A 20,025-nucleotide genomic window follows, 5' to 3' on the forward strand; every position below is an offset into this window, starting at 1 on the left:
CTGTAGACCAAATCGGACCTCAAGCCCTTTGACGAGCCTCAATGACGATTAGGTCGTTTGCGCTTTGCTTCAGGGGCTCCGGAGATGGTATCTATGCAGTCCGCCCTTTTTGTCATATTATAGCCAGCAATGCATCGACTGCTCGTTACATCACAATGCGAAAGGAAGGGTCCTCGCGCTGGACCGTAGTAAGCACATTTCTATTGTGAATTTGGTCATTAAACTCATTAATGCACACAGTTTGGCTTTGGCTGGCTTCTCATACGCTTTTCGATGTAGTGGCACCTCATTATCTCACTGCTGCAAGTGGGGCGTTTTTTATTCAAGAAAGTGCGGCAGTTGTAAGTTGTTGGTTCATCACTGCCCAAGGCATGTGCCCTCTATATCTTGTACACAAACTTCTGGCAAGAGAACACTAGAGATTCATCATTTGATCTTGGCACCGACTTTTGCAGTGTATGAAGCGCAAATAACCTGCCCATTAAAGATATTCGCCTATCGACCTATCCATATTATTCATCTGCAACTCAATAATTGCAGCACATCTGACCAATTGATGACATCCAGCCTCCCCACCTCCTCGGCATCCTAATCTTGATGCACTGTGACCCAAGTCACTGCCCCCCTAAGAGCGGTAGACGACCAGGTTCACGGGCATGCAGGGGCGCTCAGGGTCCTCGGCTACAGCCACGAATTTTTAAATATTAGTCGGTATACTTTGACTCTCAAAAACGGCAGGGAAAAGACATACTGGGGTTTCCGGCCGGCGACCACCGGAACTCGTGCCTCTCGCCCGAGGCGGAGCGCACGCAAATGTGGCCGCCCGGTGCCTCGCCCTCGAGGGCGCGGGCCACGAAAGCGAGCTCGGTCTGGAGCTCGTCGGTGTCGGGGTTGCAGCTGTAAATGGGGTGGAAGATGGCACGCGGGTCTCCGCGCTCCGTCATGAACAGCTTGGTGGTGTTGTCCGTCTCGGTGTACTATGTCATTTGGTTAGTTGTGTCAGTCAATGCTTTGCTACTCTTGTTTGTCTGCTGTTTTTTTTTGTTGCTGTCGAGCGGCAGGACTGACCTCGCCGTTGATGACGGCACGGATGGTCGGGACGACGGTGGCCATGGTGATGACGCCGTCGACCAGAGTCAGCTCATCGGTGGAGTTGCCGGCGGGCGAGAGGAAGGGGTGCTGGTCGCCGCCGCCAGACGACCAGATGTTGTAGAGACGGTTGTGGATCTCGGGGAAGGCGGGGTTCTGGACCTGGATGGCGAACTCCTCGGCGATGCTGTTGGGAAGCTCTTCAGTCGGGATCTCGCAGCCCGTGACCATGGACGCGGCCGCGGCAAGCATGAGCAAAAAGGAGGCCATGATGATAGCTTATTGGGTAAGATGAAGCGAGAGACTGTTGAGGAGTGTGTGATCCAGATGATGCTGCTGCTGGTTGAACAAGAAGATTAAGAACAGAGCATATTGGTTGGATATCTTGGGTATATATAGTCCGTCGTCGACATGGCGGCTATATTCAGTATATCCCGCGCGTGTATTATTCTACGCCTTGTTTCTATTTACAGAACCACACCTCCTGCGAACCCCTCAAATCCCAAAGAATCCTACATGGAACCGGACCCAGCAGAAAAGCCTACCTTCCATACATGCCAAGGACTTCAATACGGCCTCAGCTGCATGCATCCAACACCGACACCGAGCGAACCTCGAGTGGAACCATTATACTCCCCCTCATGGCCCATTCCACGAATCACCCCCGGCCGAGCCCTGAAAATATGGGTCGGGATCGGCGGCTGTTCGGACCCCAACTCTACCTCCTCGACCTCCAAAACCCCTCGAAAGGCCTTTAGTGGATGCTGCCAATTTTCTGCACGGTTCGGAGATTGATATTGTTTTGGCGACGGCTATATTGAACTTTGCCCCCTTTGACCCCTGCACATCCCAAGGGCCGGTCCGGTGCCTAGACTTTCAGACACGAACGCCTCCACCGTCAAGCCTTGTTCTTTTCTTCAGCTACTGGAAATGGTTTGTATTTTGACCGTGGGAATGAGGTGTTTATTCTCGGCCCAGTGCAGGTCTGCCTAGGTCTCCACGTGTGTTGAGCCTTAGTGTCAGAACAGCAGTCTTGGGTTTGCCCCATTCAGAACCGAGATGCGGTGGAATTAGGTAGCTTTCCTTGGCATCTCTGCAGTTCCCAGATCTACACTGTCGGCCTGTCGTATCCGAGCTCCACGAGAGGAAATATCATTTTTGAAGCTCTATTTCTTTGTCCTTCTCGAGGTAAAAATAGAATCGCCACACAGATATAGTCCTCCATCAGTCATGTCAGTCACCGCGGCCCGAAAACTGCATCCCATGGATCCAGAATGCGGGCCAGCGAGATGACCCCTGTTCACGACAGGCAGGTTCTCGCTTTCATTGTAGAAAAAAAAAGTATCTTTTTCTTAATCCTTGACAGCAGACAAAAGGTTTTCTAGGTGTCCAATACACCAAGGAAGAAGTTGCCTGATTTACACAGTTTCCAGGTGTACTTTTCGGAAAGGTGGAGGACTGTTTGCAGAGATTCCGTGAAGCGCGATGAAAGCCATTGGCTTTTTAGGCGCGAAAACTGCACTCACAGCGTAACACACTCAGAACGTAACAGGCATCAGCAACATGGGTAGCTTGCAAACCATCACCAGAGATAAAATCATACACTGGCTTGGCTGAGAAGGGCACAAGAATAAAGGTTGAACTCTGATCAAGAAAAAGACGGCCCGAACTGTAAGCGCGACTAGCTTGACCCTCCCCGGCTAGCCATCCGCTAGTAGGGGCATCCACTACGGTCCGCCGGGTAGAGGACGCCATCCCCCACAGATCGTGACCAATTGTAGCTGTGCCGTCCCCTGAACCCAGCAGAACAGTGGAGTTGGAGCTTCACACTTGACCATTTTTCAACCACAATCGTCTTGGCATCCCCCTCACTCTCTTCAGCACTTTAACCTTTGTCAGTTGTTTGCGACAATTTCTCCGTCTCTTGAAAATTTAATTGCAGAAAAATGCACGACGGGCATAGCACACGCAGTCAGCTGCTGTTTGGAGCTATCGATCTGGAAAGAACGAGAGAGAGAGAGAGAGAGAAAAAAGATCGACCATGGCCAACCTAGGTAGGCAGGTCGCCAGTCGCCACGCCGATGATGACCCCATCGCTCCAATCTCACCCGCGTCCAAAATGCCTCGGCGCCATGGCCGGTATACACTTTGTCCATGGTCGCGGCTGGTGATGTTGACGCATTCAGCCCACGCGCATCGGCCATCTCATGACCGGGCAGCGCCGGTCCTTGCAGGTGAATATATTCTTTACTCGTGTGTATGCCGTTGGACCACCTTGGCGCCGGAAAAAACAAGTATTGGTTGGAAGGAACAGCCGCCTTGTGTCTCGACGCAGGACTGTCATGGGGCGAAAGAAACAGAGAGCCCGTCAAGGACGACTCTTGCCTACTCTTGCTTCCCAATGATCGAGTTCTACCGGAGAACCCCAGAGGGAATCCCACCGCTTGTACATGCTGCAAGACCAGGAGAGAAAATCAGGTAAAGCACTCATATAGACACAAATGGCTAAAACAAACTCATCGACGGTGGTGCCCGATGCTATATGTGGCCGGCTTTACGGTTGTGGGATTCTCATCCTGCTCCAGCGGCTAGTTGGCGCCGGATTAATGACTATCTGCACAAGAGGAAATCCTGCTTAATGTATATCTGTGATGAGCCCGCCGAAGTGGTAGTCCAGGGTAGTGTAAAGAGCAGCCACTTACACTTGCAATCTAGTAATGCACAGATTCCCACACGGCGATTCCCATGAGTGTTGTATGAACATGTCGTCTGCAAGGACATTGTCCCTTCTCATTCTCGCCATTGCCCCCTCCAGAGACGTATTACATCACCGTCACTAACCACCGCCTGCCCATCTCCCAGGCCACAACCTCCGGAGATGATGGATCAAACCACTGACGAGGGCCATAAAAAAAAAAAAAAAAAAAAAACTTTCGAGCTACGTCAGGCCGCGCGGCCGCCAAGGCGTCCATCCTCTCAGCCGGAGATGTATTTCCATCACTTGCACCGGCTTGTCGATGCCGAACCAACTTTGATTGTTGAAAATGAAGCCCCGTCGATGATAGAGGCTCAAGAAGCTTCTTCCCCCGCACCATCCCGAGTCACGAGTCTGATGGGACGGCTTCCCGGGGCAGGCTCGTGCCGAAGCGCGGCCCGGGGTGTCAGAATCATCCCAAAAGAAACAGAGAAGAAAAAAAAAATCACAACTCGCCCTCCGTCTTTTGTTTGTCTCGATACTAGAACTAGACTAGTACTTCCGGGCAAAAGGGCACGCGAGCAACCGTGGCCATGTGCTCAGCAGCATGGATGTTCCTGAAAGACCCGCGCCGGCATGTGGGAAGTGCACGTGCAAGGCGCTCGTCTCATCTATATCCCGGGATTTTCGAGGGCGGTGTTCGTCGTCTATCTGTTATTCATGGCTCAGATCAGTTCGTAGGACCTTTGATGTTCGCCTAGGTTTAGTCTAGTATTCGCTGATGATAACAGTGGCTTGTAGGCGAATGCAACGCATGAAACGAGATGCCGTCATGCTAATAGGAATGAAACGCCAACGCCAGATGCCTAGTTTTCAGCAAGTATTAAGCTGTTTCCGTTTATCTGATTATTTTGTGACGACGTCAAGAGGACAACATGACGTGTTTTGTTCAGTGATTTTCCCCATCTTGACCCTTGTCTGGAATCTGCCGGTGGTCTCCCACTTGACCCAGGCTTGCTGTTATGTGATTCGCCCTGAAATTATTCATTATCTACGATATCCCTGATCTGCGACAGAAGCTTATGAGAATAGACCCCTCGTCTCAAGCTGAACCCGGCAGCTCTGGCCCAACAGCAGCTGAGTCGCGGTCTGCTCCGCCCACTTTTGACAGCAGGTAATCTCTCCCACTCAGCCTGACACCGCCGATCACATACACATGTTCTTTTCACAGCTCCCCGTGCATCCTTGTCCCATGCGCCGTCCAGGACGCAGCTTTGCCCGACCCAGCGGCCCGCCCCTGAAACCCGCCGTTGCGGACCTGCTGCTGCTCCTGCTCCGAGCCCCACGGCTTGACCTTGCCGTTGATGATGTCGATCAGGAACTCGTCGATGGAGCGCGCAGAGATGCGCTCCGCTCGGAGGTACGGGAAGACGTCCCCGTTGGCCGGGTTCATGACCGAGACGCCCGTGCCCTCGCCGAGACCGAGGTTGGGCCCAAAGTCTGGGTACTCTTCCGCGTTGATCGTGGTGAAGACCAGGTAGTCGGTGTACTTCTTGGCCAGTTGCCTCATGGTCTCGACGTAGAGCTCGCGGTCTTCGTCTGTGGCGAAGACGTAGTTGACAATACTCTTGCCCGACTGTTTTGTTGGTTGATCGCATTCACCGTCAGCGTTTCCATGATCCAAATGTCTCCATACGCCCTTCAGCCTCGGCTCCTCAAACGTACCTGCATGAGGTGTAGCTCGTTGCGCCTGTTCATCTCGTGGATGCTTGGCATGGCGCAAATCTCGATGAAGCTCTCCAGCGAGCCGACGCCGTCAAAGTCTGCATGCACGCGCTGATCCCCCTCGCGGTTGTTGTAGCAGGCCACGGTTGACCGCAGTCCCGGCTCGGGCGGCGGGCCCATGGCAAACGAGTATCGATCCCGAAGCCCAGAGGCCTGCGCGAGGAAGCGGCGCTCGAGGGATTCGTCGCCCTTCTCGAGGTATGCGACGAAAACGACGTCGTCGACCCCTACGAAAGAAGTCATGTTTTTGTCGGTGAGAGTCGAGATCGTCGGGCGGAGGGCTCGGCGGAGGAATGGGACGATTCTGTTCCGCGCGTGGTAGGTCCTTGTGTTAGCTTTCCAAAGCTCTGGCCGGCCTTGTATCCTTTGCAGGTGATATTGACACTCACTCTGATGCCGTCCTCGGCCCTCTAAACCTATCCATCCTACCATCTTGGTGGTATAGCCGGATTGCTGGGTACGACACAACGTCGAGCTCGTCGCAAATCTTCCTCTTTGCGCCGCAGTCAAAGCTGACCACGTTGTTGTCACGTTCTGTCGTTTGTATTTTGATCCATTGCGGCTCTAGCGATTTGCTCGCATCGCTGTCGGCGGGCGATATCTGTCAGCTGTCGACTCAATTGGCATTTTGCAAAATGCAATTTTCCACTCCAAATAAACAACAACTGGGTCTCGTGGGTGTCCATGGGGTTCGGTCGCAGCTTACTGGGTTGACTATTCCACGCGCGGCGAAAGATGGAGAAGTTAGTTTTGTGGTTCTGGGCCCAAAGTCTAGAATAGTTCTAGATCAATGTCGTGGAGCTTTGGTATCGATTTCCCAACTTACGTCAACAACTGTTTGTTTGGTTGACGATAATGTTAGTATAGCTTCCCCACGGAGGGCAGGGACTTTTTTTTGACAGAAAAACTGGCAACCTACAAGCTACCAGCGTGTAATCATTGGATCGCAGAGCTTTTCTCAAGCTCGCCTCGCTGGCGTGGGTCCAGCCAAAAACAACATCAGCTGCCAGAGCTAGGATAAGCTGTAATTCTGTCGTCAACCTCATCTTGTCGTCAATGTCATGGCAAACCACCTCGGAAAGAAAAAGACCAGCTTGAACTTTTTTTTTCTCTCTCTCTTATGTTTCCTCCCCTCCCGGAAATATATTCTAATCCCTACCTCCCGAGAAAAAAAAGCGATCAGGGCGTTTAACAAACGAGCCAAGACCTTGTCAGGGATCCCCCGAAACTCAAGACGCTTCCGCATGCTCCCGCGGGGTTGGACCATTCCAAGCGGCGTCAGGGGGTTCCCCACCCATTATCGCCAATGATCAGACGAATTGAACCAGGTCTGGGCCGTGCCTGTGGCTCTTGGCGGTACAATTAAGGCCTGTATGCGAGTTTCACACGCGACGGGGGGCTTGCTCTGGGCTCTCTGGGGTTACAGCTGCCATGGATAGCTACAGGAAAAACCTCTGGGCGTCTACCGAAGATCGTCCGGGATCGCTTCGTCCCAGCTGTTTGTGGTTGCCCTGCCGAGAATGTAAGTTTTTTTTTTTTGTCCGTTCCAATTTTTTTCTCCTGTTTTTTTCTTGTTGCCAGTACGAGTTAATACGCTTTATTCTGTTTAATAACCTCCTCTGCGAGAATCTTGCCATATATCATTGTAACTATAATATCAATCTACTTTTCACTATTCCGTACATGATCTCGCAAGTCATCAACATGGCCCCTTCAGTTCTATCCACAGTTTCGCTGCTGGCAGCATTCGCCTCAGCAGCCGTGGCTGGCGGCAACACTGATGTTGCGCAAAAGCCGCTGCTAAGCTATTTCGAATGCGAACATCCCGCCTACAAAATTCAGGTCGTGTCCAAGTCGCCGCTCGTGATATATATTCACAATTTCATCACACCCACCGAGCGCCAACATCTGCAAGACGTCACGTATGTAAACCCCCACCAACATATATGACACCTTACAATCCAAGCTATCTACCCCGTTTGCGGGTTCACCAATGCTGACGGTATCCCCCCATTCATCACTCAACAGCAAAAACACCTTTACCCACGCCGGCGTGACCGCAAACGACGGCCAGGACAACACGGTCAAGGAGAGCCAAGAGCGCAGCTCGCAGTCTACCAACGTGCCGCGCGACGCCGTGGTCCGGTGCATCGAGGACCGGGCGCTCGCCTTCCAGGGCCACGACGTCGCGCGCTCGCAGCTCGAGCCGCTGCAGCTGGTCAAGTACGGCCAGGGCCAGGGCCAGGGCCACCACTTCCACACGGACTGGTTCGCCGACGTGGCTCAGCACGCGACCGCCGCGCTGGGCGGGAACCGGCTGTCGTCCTTCTTCGCCTACGTCGACGTGTCCAACTCGACCGAGGGCAACGGCGACGAGACCATCGTCGGCGGCGGCACAAACTTCCCCATGCTGGACGCGCCCCGGGACGAGAGGTGGTGCGCCGTCCTGGACTGCGACGAGCCCTGGGCAAACGGCGTCACCTTTCGCCCCATCGCGGGCAACGCCGTCTACTGGGAGAACATGCTGCCGGCCGGTGCTGGCGGCGACCACCGGACTTTACATGCTGTTCTGCCGCTGATCAAGGGATCCAAGATTGGGATGAACATTTGGACGAGGCAAGGGTCGATGAGCGATGACGTTAGGGGGCCGGACATCTGATACGGTGAATCAGATGGTGGGCCGTTTGTGCCATGAATGAAACTGAACTTTGTTATGCCCAGAATAACACAGTAATTTGTCTCCACATGGCAATTTGGAATCGGTGATTATGCTCCTGTTCATCAGGTTGTGCTGACAAGTCGCTTGTGGGGCGGGAAAGCGGTGCAGACTATAGGCCCATCTGTGGGGGTCTTCACCAACAGCTCTGGTGGTCTAGTGGTATGATTCTCGCTTAGGGTTCTAAATCCTGAGCACACTTGCGAGAGGTCCCGCGTTCAATCCGCGGCCAGAGCCGATACACCTGTTCCGGTCCAACGATTGGAACCAACATATTTTGCATTTTTTGCACATCGTTTCTGATTTAATAATAGATTGCATCCAATACTTGCGCAGAGCAGTTCTTTTCTTTTTTTTGGTTGGGTTTTAGGTTAATGGCAAAGTTTTCCTAGATCTATCTAGACTAGTATAGATGGAACCAATGTACCTACACCAGGTTAATTTTTCTAGGAGACGAATGTCAACGGGCTCCGCGATGATTAATTACTGGTTTGGCCGCATTGAATATGGGTCGTCTTGTTCTGCAGAACACAGTCTTTACTTTCAAGCGAACGGGTACATCAAGCAAATCTGGTCCTATAAACACCTTCGGTTTGGAATCGTACATCCAGATTCTCATGCTCATCCATACAAAACCATTGAGAGACTCGATCAGTCTTGCCGGTACCAATATAAGCAGCGCCGCCTGGCAACAACAACTATACTCTACCGGAAAAAAAAAAAAAATATCACCATCACCAAGCTCCTTACCAGCATACAATGATATAATTGCATACTTTCCGGTATACTATCTAGTGTCGCGGAATACTACAATTGCTTTTTGACAAGTATTCGGCATAAGACGTTTCAACTAATGCATATAATCACGGCATATACAAGGTAAGCTTCTGGAGCAGCTTATCAAACAAATGCCAAAAATGGGTTGAAGTGTCCCGTAACCGTTTAATAATATACGAGCCTATAAATATAAGTCGTCTATTAAGACTAGTTCTAGAACTAGCATGATATTTGACAAACACTTTACGTACTGTATCGTACGTGGGCGAACTAAGAACTTGTGAAACCAAACAAATGGTAATTCTCGATTGAAACGTTCAGATCATGATACATTAGATGACACATGCCATAAAAAAAGCACAAAATATTTGCAAACAAACGCACGCCACAAAAACTCCAAAACCCGATCCCCCCCGCCCAAAACCTTATACCAAAAACGCCCTTCGCCCATTGATACCAAAACACCTACTAAGATCCCACTCCACCTGTGCACCCTCAATCTCGCCCCGCCGCGCCCAGACGCCCTCCATGATGCCCAGGGCCTCCCTGACGGCCCCAAACACCTCCAGCCCGCCGCCGATGCTCCCGACCAGCGCCCTGAACCGCGGCTCCTGCTCCCTGGCCGCGAGGCAACCCGCCACCGCCAGCGGCCAGCCCACCGTCTGCAGGCAAAACGGCCTGCTGGCGGAGAGGGTCGACAAGAAAGAAAGCGCCGTGTCGACGCTGGCCCGGATCGTCCCGGAGGCAGGCTGCCAGCCGTTGACGACGACGGCGAGGTAGGCGAGCGCCGCGTGCGCCCAGATCCCCGTCGTCAGGCCGTGCGTGTCCTCGTCGGGTGGGGCGTGGGAAGTCGGGCAGTCTGGTCGGATCGGCGGCGGCGTGTACGACGGGGCCATGGTGCTCGCAGGACCCTTGCCGTCTCGACCGCCTTGGCACCTCCCGCCCGCCGCCGCATCCATCTTCTCGAGCCCTAGGCGCAGCTTCCTCTCGATCACCCCGGCCCTGGTCACCAGCTCGACCATGTCCAGCCTCGCGTGCCTCCTCTCGGTCTTTTTCCACGCGTCCAGCCCCGCCGTCTCCCCGACGCACACGAGCACCCAGTTTGCCGCCCCGCTGACCACGCCGAGGTCGACGGGGGGCAGGTCCTCGGCCAAGGCGCGCGGGCACGCGTGCCCCATGACCAGCTCGACCGGGACCAGGGGCGAGACCGCGGAGAGATGCTCCGAGGGCGTCGCCAGCAGCGAGGCATGGTAGCCCGCAAGCCGAGGCGCCTGCTCGAGCGCCGTGCTGCTGACAATGTCAAAGTAGATGGCCGCGGCCGAGAAGAACTGCAGCGCGGCCTGATCCGAGCTCAACAGCCAAGCCTGCACCCTGCCCTCGCCGCCGTCCTCGAGATCGAGCGCGGCCAGGACCGACCGCCAGCAGACGATGGTGTCGCCGGCGGGGCCCCTGACGGACTGCGCGTTGAGCTGCAGCATCTGGTCGAGCAGCACGATGGCGCCGTCCAGGTGCAGGCTCCAGGATCCGGCGGCGTTGCCCACGGCCACCTCGAAGCAGAGGATCTGGATGATGGACGCCAGCGTCCTGCTCCCCTCCCTGAGTCGGCCCTTGACCCCGTGCTCGTTGATGTCTGCAATGTCCTCCATCAGGCTGCGCATGCTCAGCTCCTGCTGCGTCTGCATTTCAGTCCACGCGGCCGCCTGACACGTCCGTACGTGCCGTCCCTTTCCCCCTGGGTCGTCTGGTGGTGCTCCGCCGCCGTCGGTCAAATCGCCATCTCCGCCGTGCCCGTCGCCGAGTCCGTCCTGGTGGAACCACACTGCCATGAAGAACGAGACGAGGGTGAGCGACGCGTGCAGCAGCGCCTTGTTCCTCATCAAAAGGGTCAGCATCCAGCCGCGACCGCCCGAGAATATCGGTGGGCGGTAGAACGGGTAGAGGAACGGGAAGACGTAGTCGAGGTACGCCATGACCTGCGCAAGTTCCCTGTCGTTCGGGAGCACTGTGCCCACCGCCGTCGTCGCATCGTGATGATGGTCGCGCGAAGAGGCCGGCGAGACGGCAGTCGCAGAAGAGTTGGGGCTGTGCTCGGTCGCCCAGGAAGACGACGGCGTCGTGTCTGTCGCTGCATCAAACGAGTGCCCATCAATCGCGCCTGCCTGTTCCACGCTCGCAAACGCCCTGGCCGGTTCCCTGTCGCCATTTACTTGAGCAGCCTTGGCGGACAAGTGCACGCCGTGCAAGCCGTCTGCCATCTCTAGATCGATCATCGTTTCACCGTCCATGTCGCCGGCGACATGCCGCTTCTCGCGCCGCCATGTAGCCCGCCGCTTGACTTCGGCCTTGACCTGTTCGGCCCGGCCCCGCTGCAACTCGCCACCGTCCATCCATCGTGGCTTGGCGTCGCTGTACACACATTCAATCTCGAGAGACGCGCAGCTTACGCACGTCGGCTGGCCAAGATCACACTTCTTTTTGCGCAACCGACAAGTCCAGCAGCCGTCCGAATTGCGGTTAGTCTTTGATGAGGGGTTCATCATACAAAGAACATGTATATGAATTTTTCTGCCAAAATTCAAGCAGAAAGTGTTCGCTTCACGACAAGTTTCATCCTTGTCGCTTGACTGGCTGGTAGAGGTGGTGCAGCGGGCAGGCAAAAGATACAAACAAAACCATCGGCAGACGACCAAGTATTTGTCATCATCTGTCTGCGAGCATTCCGATTAGCGCAAACTGGCAACGGAACCCATGCAGAAAAAGGTCACAAAGGTTACAATGGAGGCTAAGGTCCGGGAGGCCTACCAGGTATTCTTTTTAGCACTGCAACCTCAGTGAGGTAGGTACACAGTAGAATTACCTTATTACGACCTGCAACCTTGGCAGGTGTCACAAGCAAGCATCTGCAAAACACCCGACAGCAATGTAACAAAAGGAATAATTCTGTATATCGCTCCATACCAGCCTTCGCCAAGGCCAAGGTCTATATAAAGGACCAAACACTTCTAGACCTGGGAAAATACCTCCGCCGCTTTGACACCTCCCCACCTTCCCCTTCACCATAAAAAAAAAAAAAAAAAAAAAAAACTAGCAATCGTCCTCTATTTACAACTACGAATTCTTTGGGATTAATTAGCAGGGATACATACTACCACATAGTGTGAAGTTGAATTTTTTTTCTATCGCCCGACGGCAGCCTGCCTCTCCAAGCTAGCCGAGCTCTTGTTTGACCTCAGGGTTCCACCAGTCGCCTTCTCCACTGCTGAAGTCATGGCAAGTCCCACAGGTGTCATGAAGCCACTGCCACTGCCGGTCGCCGGGGGAGCGGGCGTGGTGCTTCGTGTAGCGGGCGTTGACCTGTTGTGCGCCATGTGAGCCTTGACCAAGTGGCCGGCCGCCAGGGCACTGCAAAGTGACAGCTCTCCGGCCAAGACTGCGGCTGCGATAATGCGGGCAAGGCGACGGGCATTGTCGCCGGGTGTCGTTGGGTGAGACCCGCGCACGCCAAGGAGGTCAAGCATAGCGCTTTGAGGTTCGAGAATGGTACCTCCACCGAGCGTTCCAACCTCAATCGATGGCATCGAAACCGAGATTTGCAAGTTTCCGCGCAGGCTAATTACGAGTGAAGCTGTCAGCACGAACCCGTTGAACCTATGCTTCCCAAGACCACAAGATGAATGTTTACTTACTTTCGCATAATAGTGATGCAGTTGGCACTCTCGACAACTTGTGCCGGATCCTGACCAGTCGCCAAAAACACAGCCGCTACAATGTTGGCAGCGTGCGCATTGAAGCCACCCATGGCGCCAGCCATGGCGGAGCCAATCAAGTTCTTGGAAATGTTCATCTCGACCAACGAGTCGACGTCAATCTTCAGGACACTGCGGACAATGTCCCCTGGAATGATGGCCTCTGCGACAACACTCTTTCCACGACCCTCGATCCAGTTAATGGCGGCCGGCTTCTTGTCCGAGCAGTAGTTGCCACTGAGCGTCAGGATTTGCATGTCAGTGAAACCACCCTCGTCTGGAGCAGCCATGGCTCTCAGGGCCTCCTCGACACCCTTGGAAATCATGTTCATTCCCATGGCATCACCAGTAGTCGTCCTGAATCGAATGTACAGGTTGGTACCGGCAATCGCAGTCTTCATGGACTCGAGCCGGGCGAATCGTGATGTCGAGTTGAAGGCTTTGGTCATGAATGCCTGACCCACATCGCTGTCGAGCCAGTTCTTGGCCGCTCCAGCACGCTCAAGCGTCTCGAAACCAACGCAAGGGCCTCGCGTCATGCCGTCACCGGTCAACACGGTGACGGCACCACCTCCAGCGTTGATGGCCTTGCAACCACGGCTCGCACTTGCCACCAACACACCCTCTGTTGTGGCCATGGGGATGAAGTAGCTTTGACCATCAATGACAAGAGGACCAGCAACTCCGACCGGAAGAGGCATGAAGCCAATGACGTTCTCGCAGCAAGCACCCAGAACCTGCTCCCAGTTGTAGTTGCGGTAGGGAAGTTTAGACCTGTCCAAGAGACTGGTAATGGATGAGGTGGCCTTAGTTCGGGAGATGATGGTCCTTCGGATCTTGACAGCGCGGGTGCAGTCTTTCAAGCTCCGCTCGAGTGAGTAACCTGGAATCTTGCCCTTGAGCGAGTAAGCAACAATCTCTTCATCCGACAGTTCGTAAACACGCTTCTCCTTAAGAATTGTGTCAATCTCGGCAGCGGTGCGTGGGACAGCCGGAGGAAGAGGAGAGTTGTCAACCTGAGTCCGGCCTGAATCACTTTCTTCCTCGACTCCAGGACTCGGCTGTCTCCTCGGGGTGGGAGGCGCCGTCGGAGGCTGGTACTCGCCCAGGGGCAACATGGCCTGGTCAGTGTCGTTGAATTTCTGAGCATCGGCGAGTTCCCTCGGGTTGATTGGCTGGGTCGCGGCATTCGGGTCCTTAATCCCCATGAGGGCGGCATTAAAGAGATAGCCGTTGAGTGCAACGCTCATGGCAAGTGCAACAACGATCCACTTGGAGAGGACAGGGTCTTCCAGGCTCTTCAGAATACCACCAACCATACGACCGCCAACGCCGTAACCAAGATCTGCTTCGGGTGGCACGGCGGACTTGGGTGGAGGGAGAGCATAGTGCACCGAGGGGTACTCGAGCTCGTATTTGATCGGCGTAAGGATTGTAACGATTGTCTCCGTGTTCGTGCTCTTGGCCTCGCCTAGAATCTCGTCCAAACCGTTGGCTGCCACCTTGAAGGGGTCGACAGGAGGTGAGTTCAGGACACCACCCAGACCTCCGGCCCAGGTAGACAGGGAAGACAAGGAATGTGTGCTTCGGAACGGAATAGAACAAAGGTTGAGGAGGTTAATGATGATGAAGCCAGACACCATCATACCCTTGAACTTCGGGACGCTTGTGCTCTTAATCTGCTTTCCAAAAAGGGAGGTGTTGGAACCCTTGCCAGCGGGCCAATCGTTGCTGCTGGCGACGTTCTCTGCGACGCGGCGACTGAGGCCGTCGTCTTCAAGGGCTTTGCGCATCTCGACGTGACGCTTGATTCTGTTGATCTCTAGCTTGATGTACAGAATAGCAGTGTAGAAGGTAAAGAGCAGAATGCAGTCGAAGAACAGGATCCAAGCGGCCAAGAAGCAGAACTGTTGCAGTCCGCCCTGGACACCAGAAGCAGCACCGCAGACAAGGATAAGAATCTCGATGGCGTAGTCCTTGAGAATGCCATACGCCTTTTCCTTGATGGCCATCTGGATGGCATATTGAATAACGGACTGCGATCCATTGCCGCTGGCAGACTTTTGGCTCCCGGCGGACTTTGACTGCTTCACAGTATCAGCCCGACGGTGCTCAATGGCGTGAGATAGGACGGCGCGGGTAAGAACGATATTCTTCTCAAATCCAATGGTTACAACCAAAAATGGCAGACCCTCCGAGAGCAAGACAACGGTGATTGGCACGCCGAGCTTGGTTGTGACGATAAGGCCAAAGAGGAAGGAGAACACGGACGAAAACAGAGTGTTGGCAGCCAGCCAAAAGTTCGAGCCCATCCGGCGCATTGACAGAAAAAGTGAGACGAAAGTCAGGTGCATGGAAAGGTATCCGAGCACCATGATGATGATATCAAGAGTTTCAGCGTTCTTCAGAGTGTCGATGAACTCCATCCAGGCATTCTGGAACCATCGAATCACGCTGCTTCTAGTGTGGACTCGGGCAGCCTTCATTATCCACATCTTCTTCTCACGCCCATTTTCCGACTCCCGGGCGTCCTGGCCGGATGTTTCATTCGGAATCTCTTGAGCCGCAGCCAAAAACTCGGGCGCTTGATCGTAGGGCAGGGAGAAGGCGAGAGCCGAGTCCTGAGAGTAGGTCGTAAGAGAGTTGGACGTGGACGGAAGAGGAGTAATCGTCAGGTTGTCGGGAATCGGAACGGTATGTTGGAGGGGAGCGGTCTTCGGGGCATCGTCCAACGAATCGGGGAAGATGAAGGTCAACAGTGCGAGGTGCTTGGAGTTGGCAGCCGGCGGGTTACCGGACAGCTCGTGTGACTGCCATTTCCATTCCGTATCGGGAGCAGTCCACAAGGTTCTGCTGCCCTCTGTGAGAGAGGACCAATCGGCCTTTCTCACGCTCCAGTTCGCATCGAACAGGCTCTCCTCGAGTAACCCAATGTAGGTAGAGCTGGCGAGAAGGGCGACGATGGCTACCGTGTGAATCGGATGCGACGAGGTGATACCGGCGAGCTTCTGGAGAAACGGGGTGACTTTGCGGTTCAGCCACGACGGCGGCGGCGCCTTTTCGCCAGGTCGGCTGCCCCTAAACCTCGACGGGATGAGCGAGGATGCGATCATGTTGAAGATCTCTGGTGGGTGATTATGGTCGTCCGCTGACCATTGGTGGGGAAGAGTTTGACGACTGGAGGCATTCGAAGTGTTAGAATCCGCTGGAGTGCATGACGAGCTATATAACTGTTCTTGTATCTGTCCGAAAGAAACATGGCGGCGCGGGAATAAAAATCCTGGCATCTTATCTTTCCGCTAAAGTAGATGCAAGCTGCCCGCACGTTCAAATTTCCAGGAAAACAAAGAGTCCGATGCGACCTGAAAGACGGGACAAACAGTGGAGTGAGAGAAAACCCCGCAGGTAGTAAAGATTCCATACCTATTCAAAGGTTTTGCCCAGTACGGGTGAAGTCAAACAGCTCGGTCCTGCTGTGCCAGGCACCAAACGATATATCAACTGACTGCCTCCGTCGGCCTCGAGGCCACAAGGGTGTCGCCTCTCCTCTCGCACCCTACGGTGTGGCTGGCAACGGCGTGGACTGTGTTGAGCGCAAATGGATTGGGTTAGAATAAAAAGCCTGTTGGAGACCAGAGGATTCTCTGCGGCCGAAAGATCAGACGGAAGGCATAGATGGTTTTCCAGACCATGCTTGACTGGTGACTGCGCAAGTGGTTCGTACCTTTGCTGTTTGAGTCCTCGAGGTTGGACAAGGTGCTTTGTTCAACTGCGGAAGGGGATGCGAGGGAAATGAGGCGATTGGGCGCGACCGTAGGAAAACAAAGACTTGAACAAACAGGCTCGCCAACTGTGGGACCTACTGATAGAATCCTGACAGCGCTGGGAATGAGGGACGAAGGGAAGGGAATTCGCAGAGGGGATCAAACCATTGCGGGATGCAAACAAAGTCGGACCGACACAGATCGTAAAAAAGATTTATTTCGTTTCGTTCCACCCCTTTCTCCTTCTTGATGGGGCAATGGTTCTGGCCGACAGCGGCTCAACCAGTGAACAAAGACAGTCGCGACCCAGCAATCCTTGCACTAGACCCACAGAGATCCCCAGTCCGACCGGGGCCAGCCACAACGCAATATTTTGTCCTGGCCCTTGCCTTACATCAGACCGCCCGTCGTCGTCAATCGTCTGTACTGCTGCTGCAAGCGGCTTGGAATGATCCAACCGGGCTGTCATGCCTGACTAGCATGTAACCGACAGCCAACCAACAACCACCTGGCACAAATCCACCTTGACACTGCCACAACCCCTGCACATATTATATCGTACATCGCGCAAGTGCTGCTGGAAATGGTTTGGCGCATTTTATGGATGCCGGCAGCGCACACATTCACTCACACGTCACCAATCGAATCATCCAAAAGAATCGTTGTGCATAAGGTAAGGCATCCGTAAGGTAGCTTGGGTAGGCACGTTGTACATGAGCTATGCTAAGGTAGGCAATTTTCGTTTAGAGCGGTCAAGACGGTTTTATTTCTAGAACTACCTAGTCTAGTCCTCAACATTCGCGGAATGGAATGATTATTTTATTTTTTTCGGGCGGGGGGAAAAAATCACCGCCAATAACATTTACTGACTCTGGTCTACCTGTATTAGGTTCTACATTGGCGTTTGATACACCCGACGCACCCAGTTGCACGATTGGTACAAAGTAGCTTATCTATATTTGGGCACATTCTGATGAACGCAAACAAAAACCCAAATGTGACGTGGTCCCAATGCAAATATCATTTGGCTAGCACTGGACCTGACTGCTGTACAGTATATAGTATTTGGAAAGTACAGTATTCCAAAGACTTTCTCTCCGGGACATGACCGCCAATATTACAATACCTAGGAGTAGCCACCCTAAGCGTCCTCTAAATAGCAGCTGGAGATTAATCCGTACGCGTGATTGCTGTGTTGTTGCTTTTGTATAATGGAAATCCTAAATCCTGCGGATACGGAGTACGGAGTCAAGGGGCTGGGTGGTATCTTATGGGGTACGGTCACCCCCAAGGTACGGAGTAATTGGGAGGAACATCATCTCCAGTGGGCAACTTTATGCATCCGCACCAGGGGCTTCCCTGTTGAAATCTGTATAAAAGTAAGGCCTGGATGCTGATAAAATTTATAAACACTTCAATAATTTTGATAGTGGAGGTTTTACCCGAAACATCCGTGGCACAGGTACGGCGGAGTACGGAAAGGCGAGAGTGCGGCAAAAATACTACTCCATACCTGGACTGATATGGAGTGTAACAAATATTGCGTACAAAATTGAACGTACACACTGCTGATAACTATCCTGTACTTTTGCTCCGCCGTCTTGACTCAGTATAGATATGAACTATAATTGCTCCCGCTGTTAAGGAGATCTACAAGCAGCTAGACTAGATGGTTTCTCATGCGCCAAGTATTACTGTATTATCTCGACGTTAGAACAGTACCCATTCAAACAAGCGAGCTCTGACACTCTTTGTACCGTAAGCGTTTGGAGGTTAATTCACCGTATGCGGTGACCTTGACCACGCTACAAGAGCAGGTTCGTTTTTGGCTACATTTGCGATGTGAGCAGCAGAGTAAAACCGCAATATTCGCAAATTTGGTTTTGTTTCTGCACGTCATCTCGCCTGTTGCGTTGGGGGCAAGTAAGCAACGCCGCGATCTGCGATGCGAGAGAGAAAATAAGGAAACGGGCAAGGCGGGGTCGCCGAAAGATACAGGCACTGTATTTTTCGGCAAGCTACCGCAAGGGCAATTATCAATCATGTTTGTTTCAATTGTTATTTTTGTTTTTATTTTTGGATTTGCCAGCAGAATCATCTGAAGAATTTACAACTAGAGGCGCCTTAATCACGGTAGTTGCACATCGCACTGCAAAGATACGAGGCTAGAACTAGGTACATACGCGTCCGTCCAATCTTGTACTGTTTCAACAGACGCACGCCATTTCAAACAGCATAACGCTAACCAGCTAAGCGCACACTCAGTCGCTGCATGACAATCTCAGATACATTAGCCACAGATCTCTACAATGACTACCGCCACAGACACCTTCACGCCCGCCCTGATAGTCGTTGACTTGCAGGAAGACTTTTGCCCACCGGTATGTATCCTCTGTGATTTTCTTTTTATTGTATTTTATATATACATATTCTTTAGCGCAAGCGTCATCTCATGCATCTCGGCCGATCACGATTACGGCGGAGGAAAAGGTCCACAGCAATTCTCCGGCTTTTACGGATAATCCTTCCAGCATTGTACAGCTAGCACTCGCATTAGGTCCGCTAGGTCCAGTGCTCATGAATAACTTACGTGTGCGAATCATGATGTAGAACGGCTCTCTCGCCGTCCCCGACGGTCGCGCCGTTGCCCCCGTAATCAACAAGCTGCTCACCTCGACAGCCTTCGTCACCCGTGTCGCGACCAAGGACTGGCATCCGCAGTCGCACGTGTCATTTGCCGCGAACCATGTCTCCAAGGAGCCTTTTATTGACTTTGTCACCATCACCAACCCGCTAAATGGGTCAGAGAGCTACGAGACGCGACTATGGCCGGTGCACTGCGTCCAGGACACACCCGGCGCGGCCTTGATCCCAGAGCTAGACCTCGGCAGAATCGACGAGGTGCTCGAGAAGGGGATCAGGTCCGACGTGGAAATGTACAGCGCCTTCTACCCGCCGCTCAAGGACCCCCGCGTCGGCGACTCTGGGCTTGCTGGATTGCTGAGGGAGAAGGGCATCAGTCACGTCTACGTGGTGGGACTGGCGGCCGACTACTGCGTCAGGAGCACGGCTCTGGATGCGGCGGCTGAGGGCTTTGTCACGGTGATCGTGGAGGAGGGCACTAAACCTGTTGACCCAGCGGCCTGGCCGACCGTGAGACAGGAGATAATAGCCAGCGGGGTTGGTATCGTTGACATGGACTCAGAGGAAGTCAAGAAGCTGTTTACGTGAGGATGGCAGTATTGTTGTGTTACCTACCTTACCTTGTTGAGCTTTGTCAGCCAACATCCAATGATTTGAACTTTGCCATTTAACTACCGGGTCTTCCCAGAGGGCCTTTCGGGGGCCTTCAATCAATTGTCAGTCACTGCAGGGAGCTCAAGTGACATTATCCCTTTGCTCACACCAACTTGCGTGCAGGTCACGTCCTATCCGTTTTCAACCTGCACAAAG

General features: G+C 53.4%; 6 protein-coding genes and 1 non-coding gene across 8 annotated transcripts; 3 read left to right on the plus strand and 4 right to left on the minus strand.

Moving 5' to 3' along the window:
- Positions 1 to 475: 475 nt before the first annotated feature.
- Positions 476 to 1,423, minus strand: MGG_08971 (uncharacterized protein). Its single transcript, XM_003713961.1, has 3 exons — positions 1,069 to 1,423; positions 752 to 977; positions 476 to 681 (listed from the first exon to the last, which is right to left on the minus strand). Exons 1-3 carry the CDS (start codon positions 1,357 to 1,359, stop codon positions 626 to 628), a joined length of 573 nt encoding a protein of 190 aa, XP_003714009.1. The 5' UTR covers positions 1,360 to 1,423; the 3' UTR covers positions 476 to 625.
- A 3,214-nt stretch (positions 1,424 to 4,637) lies between these two features.
- MGG_08973 lies at positions 4,638 to 6,802 on the minus strand. Of its 2 annotated transcripts, XM_003713963.1 has the most exons (6): positions 6,489 to 6,802; positions 6,396 to 6,403; positions 6,276 to 6,283; positions 5,959 to 6,153; positions 5,510 to 5,873; positions 4,638 to 5,420 (listed from the first exon to the last, which is right to left on the minus strand). In XM_003713963.1, exons 1-6 carry the CDS (start codon positions 6,613 to 6,615, stop codon positions 5,010 to 5,012), a joined length of 1,113 nt encoding a protein of 370 aa, XP_003714011.1. In that variant the 5' UTR covers positions 6,616 to 6,802; the 3' UTR covers positions 4,638 to 5,009. The 2 variants fall into 2 exon arrangements, with proteins under 2 accessions (XP_003714011.1, XP_003714010.1); XM_003713962.1 differs by having other exon boundaries at positions 6,276 to 6,802.
- A 136-nt stretch (positions 6,803 to 6,938) lies between these two features.
- Positions 6,939 to 8,313, plus strand: MGG_11286 (oxidoreductase). Its single transcript, XM_003713964.1, has 2 exons — positions 6,939 to 7,491; positions 7,598 to 8,313. Exons 1-2 carry the CDS (start codon positions 7,001 to 7,003, stop codon positions 8,226 to 8,228), a joined length of 1,122 nt encoding a protein of 373 aa, XP_003714012.1. The 5' UTR covers positions 6,939 to 7,000; the 3' UTR covers positions 8,229 to 8,313.
- A 117-nt stretch (positions 8,314 to 8,430) lies between these two features.
- On the plus strand, positions 8,431 to 8,522 carry MGG_20015. Its single transcript has one exon. It is a non-coding gene; the product is annotated as a tRNA-Pro (tRNA).
- Positions 8,523 to 9,464: 942 nt separating this feature from the next.
- MGG_08974 (uncharacterized protein) lies at positions 9,465 to 11,801 on the minus strand. The gene has a single exon (XM_003713965.1). The coding sequence runs from the start codon at positions 11,600 to 11,602 to the stop codon at positions 9,488 to 9,490; it is 2,115 nt and encodes a 704-aa protein (XP_003714013.1). The 5' UTR covers positions 11,603 to 11,801; the 3' UTR covers positions 9,465 to 9,487.
- Positions 11,802 to 11,986: 185 nt separating this feature from the next.
- Positions 11,987 to 16,807, minus strand: MGG_08975 (3-hydroxy-3-methylglutaryl-coenzyme A reductase). The gene is made up of 4 exons (XM_003713966.1): positions 16,533 to 16,807; positions 16,232 to 16,391; positions 12,749 to 15,985; positions 11,987 to 12,671 (listed from the first exon to the last, which is right to left on the minus strand). Exons 3-4 carry the CDS (start codon positions 15,919 to 15,921, stop codon positions 12,239 to 12,241), a joined length of 3,606 nt encoding a protein of 1,201 aa, XP_003714014.1. The 5' UTR covers positions 15,922 to 15,985; positions 16,232 to 16,391; positions 16,533 to 16,807; the 3' UTR covers positions 11,987 to 12,238.
- Positions 16,808 to 18,643: 1,836 nt separating this feature from the next.
- MGG_08976 (nicotinamidase) lies at positions 18,644 to 19,973 on the plus strand. The gene is made up of 3 exons (XM_003713967.1): positions 18,644 to 18,747; positions 18,838 to 18,953; positions 19,183 to 19,973. Exons 2-3 carry the CDS (start codon positions 18,882 to 18,884, stop codon positions 19,801 to 19,803), a joined length of 693 nt encoding a protein of 230 aa, XP_003714015.1. The 5' UTR covers positions 18,644 to 18,747; positions 18,838 to 18,881; the 3' UTR covers positions 19,804 to 19,973.
- The last annotated feature ends 52 nt before the right edge of the window (positions 19,974 to 20,025 follow it).

The sequence above is a fragment of the Pyricularia oryzae genome, chromosome 2, assembly GCF_000002495.2.
Source record: "Pyricularia oryzae 70-15 chromosome 2, whole genome shotgun sequence".
Taxonomy (NCBI): domain Eukaryota; kingdom Fungi; phylum Ascomycota; class Sordariomycetes; order Magnaporthales; family Pyriculariaceae; genus Pyricularia; species Pyricularia oryzae.

Bases quoted from the DNA above. Each gene is read 5' to 3' on its own strand.
- MGG_08975 (XM_003713966.1), bottom strand. From the start codon at position 15,921: ATGATCGCATCCTCGCTCATCCCGTCGAGGTTTAGGGGCAGCCGACCT. The intron at 12,672-12,748 runs GTAAGTAAACAT...ACTCGTAATTAG, and splicing joins TGCATCACTATTATGCGAAA to CCTGCGCGGAAACTTGCAAA.
- MGG_11286 (XM_003713964.1), top strand. From the start codon at position 7,001: ATGGATAGCTACAGGAAAAACCTCTGGGCGTCTACCGAAGATCGTCCG. The intron at 7,492-7,597 runs GTATGTAAACCC...ATCACTCAACAG, and splicing joins CAACATCTGCAAGACGTCAC to CAAAAACACCTTTACCCACG.
- MGG_08973 (XM_003713963.1), bottom strand. From the start codon at position 6,615: ATGAGGTTGACGACAGAATTACAGCTTATCCTAGCTCTGGCAGCTGAT. The intron at 5,874-5,958 runs GTGAGTGTCAAT...CGCGCGGAACAG, and splicing joins GGGCCGAGGACGGCATCAGA to AATCGTCCCATTCCTCCGCC. The intron at 5,421-5,509 runs GTACGTTTGAGG...CCAACAAAACAG, and splicing joins ACGAGCTACACCTCATGCAG to TCGGGCAAGAGTATTGTCAA.
- MGG_08976 (XM_003713967.1), top strand. From the start codon at position 18,882: ATGACTACCGCCACAGACACCTTCACGCCCGCCCTGATAGTCGTTGAC. The intron at 18,954-19,182 runs GTATGTATCCTC...ATCATGATGTAG, and splicing joins AGGAAGACTTTTGCCCACCG to AACGGCTCTCTCGCCGTCCC.
- MGG_08971 (XM_003713961.1), bottom strand. From the start codon at position 1,359: ATGGCCTCCTTTTTGCTCATGCTTGCCGCGGCCGCGTCCATGGTCACG. The intron at 978-1,068 runs GTCAGTCCTGCC...CAAATGACATAG, and splicing joins GTGCCGTCATCAACGGCGAG to TACACCGAGACGGACAACAC. The intron at 682-751 runs GTATGTCTTTTC...TCGTGGCTGTAG, and splicing joins GTCGCCGGCCGGAAACCCCA to CCGAGGACCCTGAGCGCCCC.
- MGG_08974 (XM_003713965.1), bottom strand. From the start codon at position 11,602: ATGATGAACCCCTCATCAAAGACTAACCGCAATTCGGACGGCTGCTGG.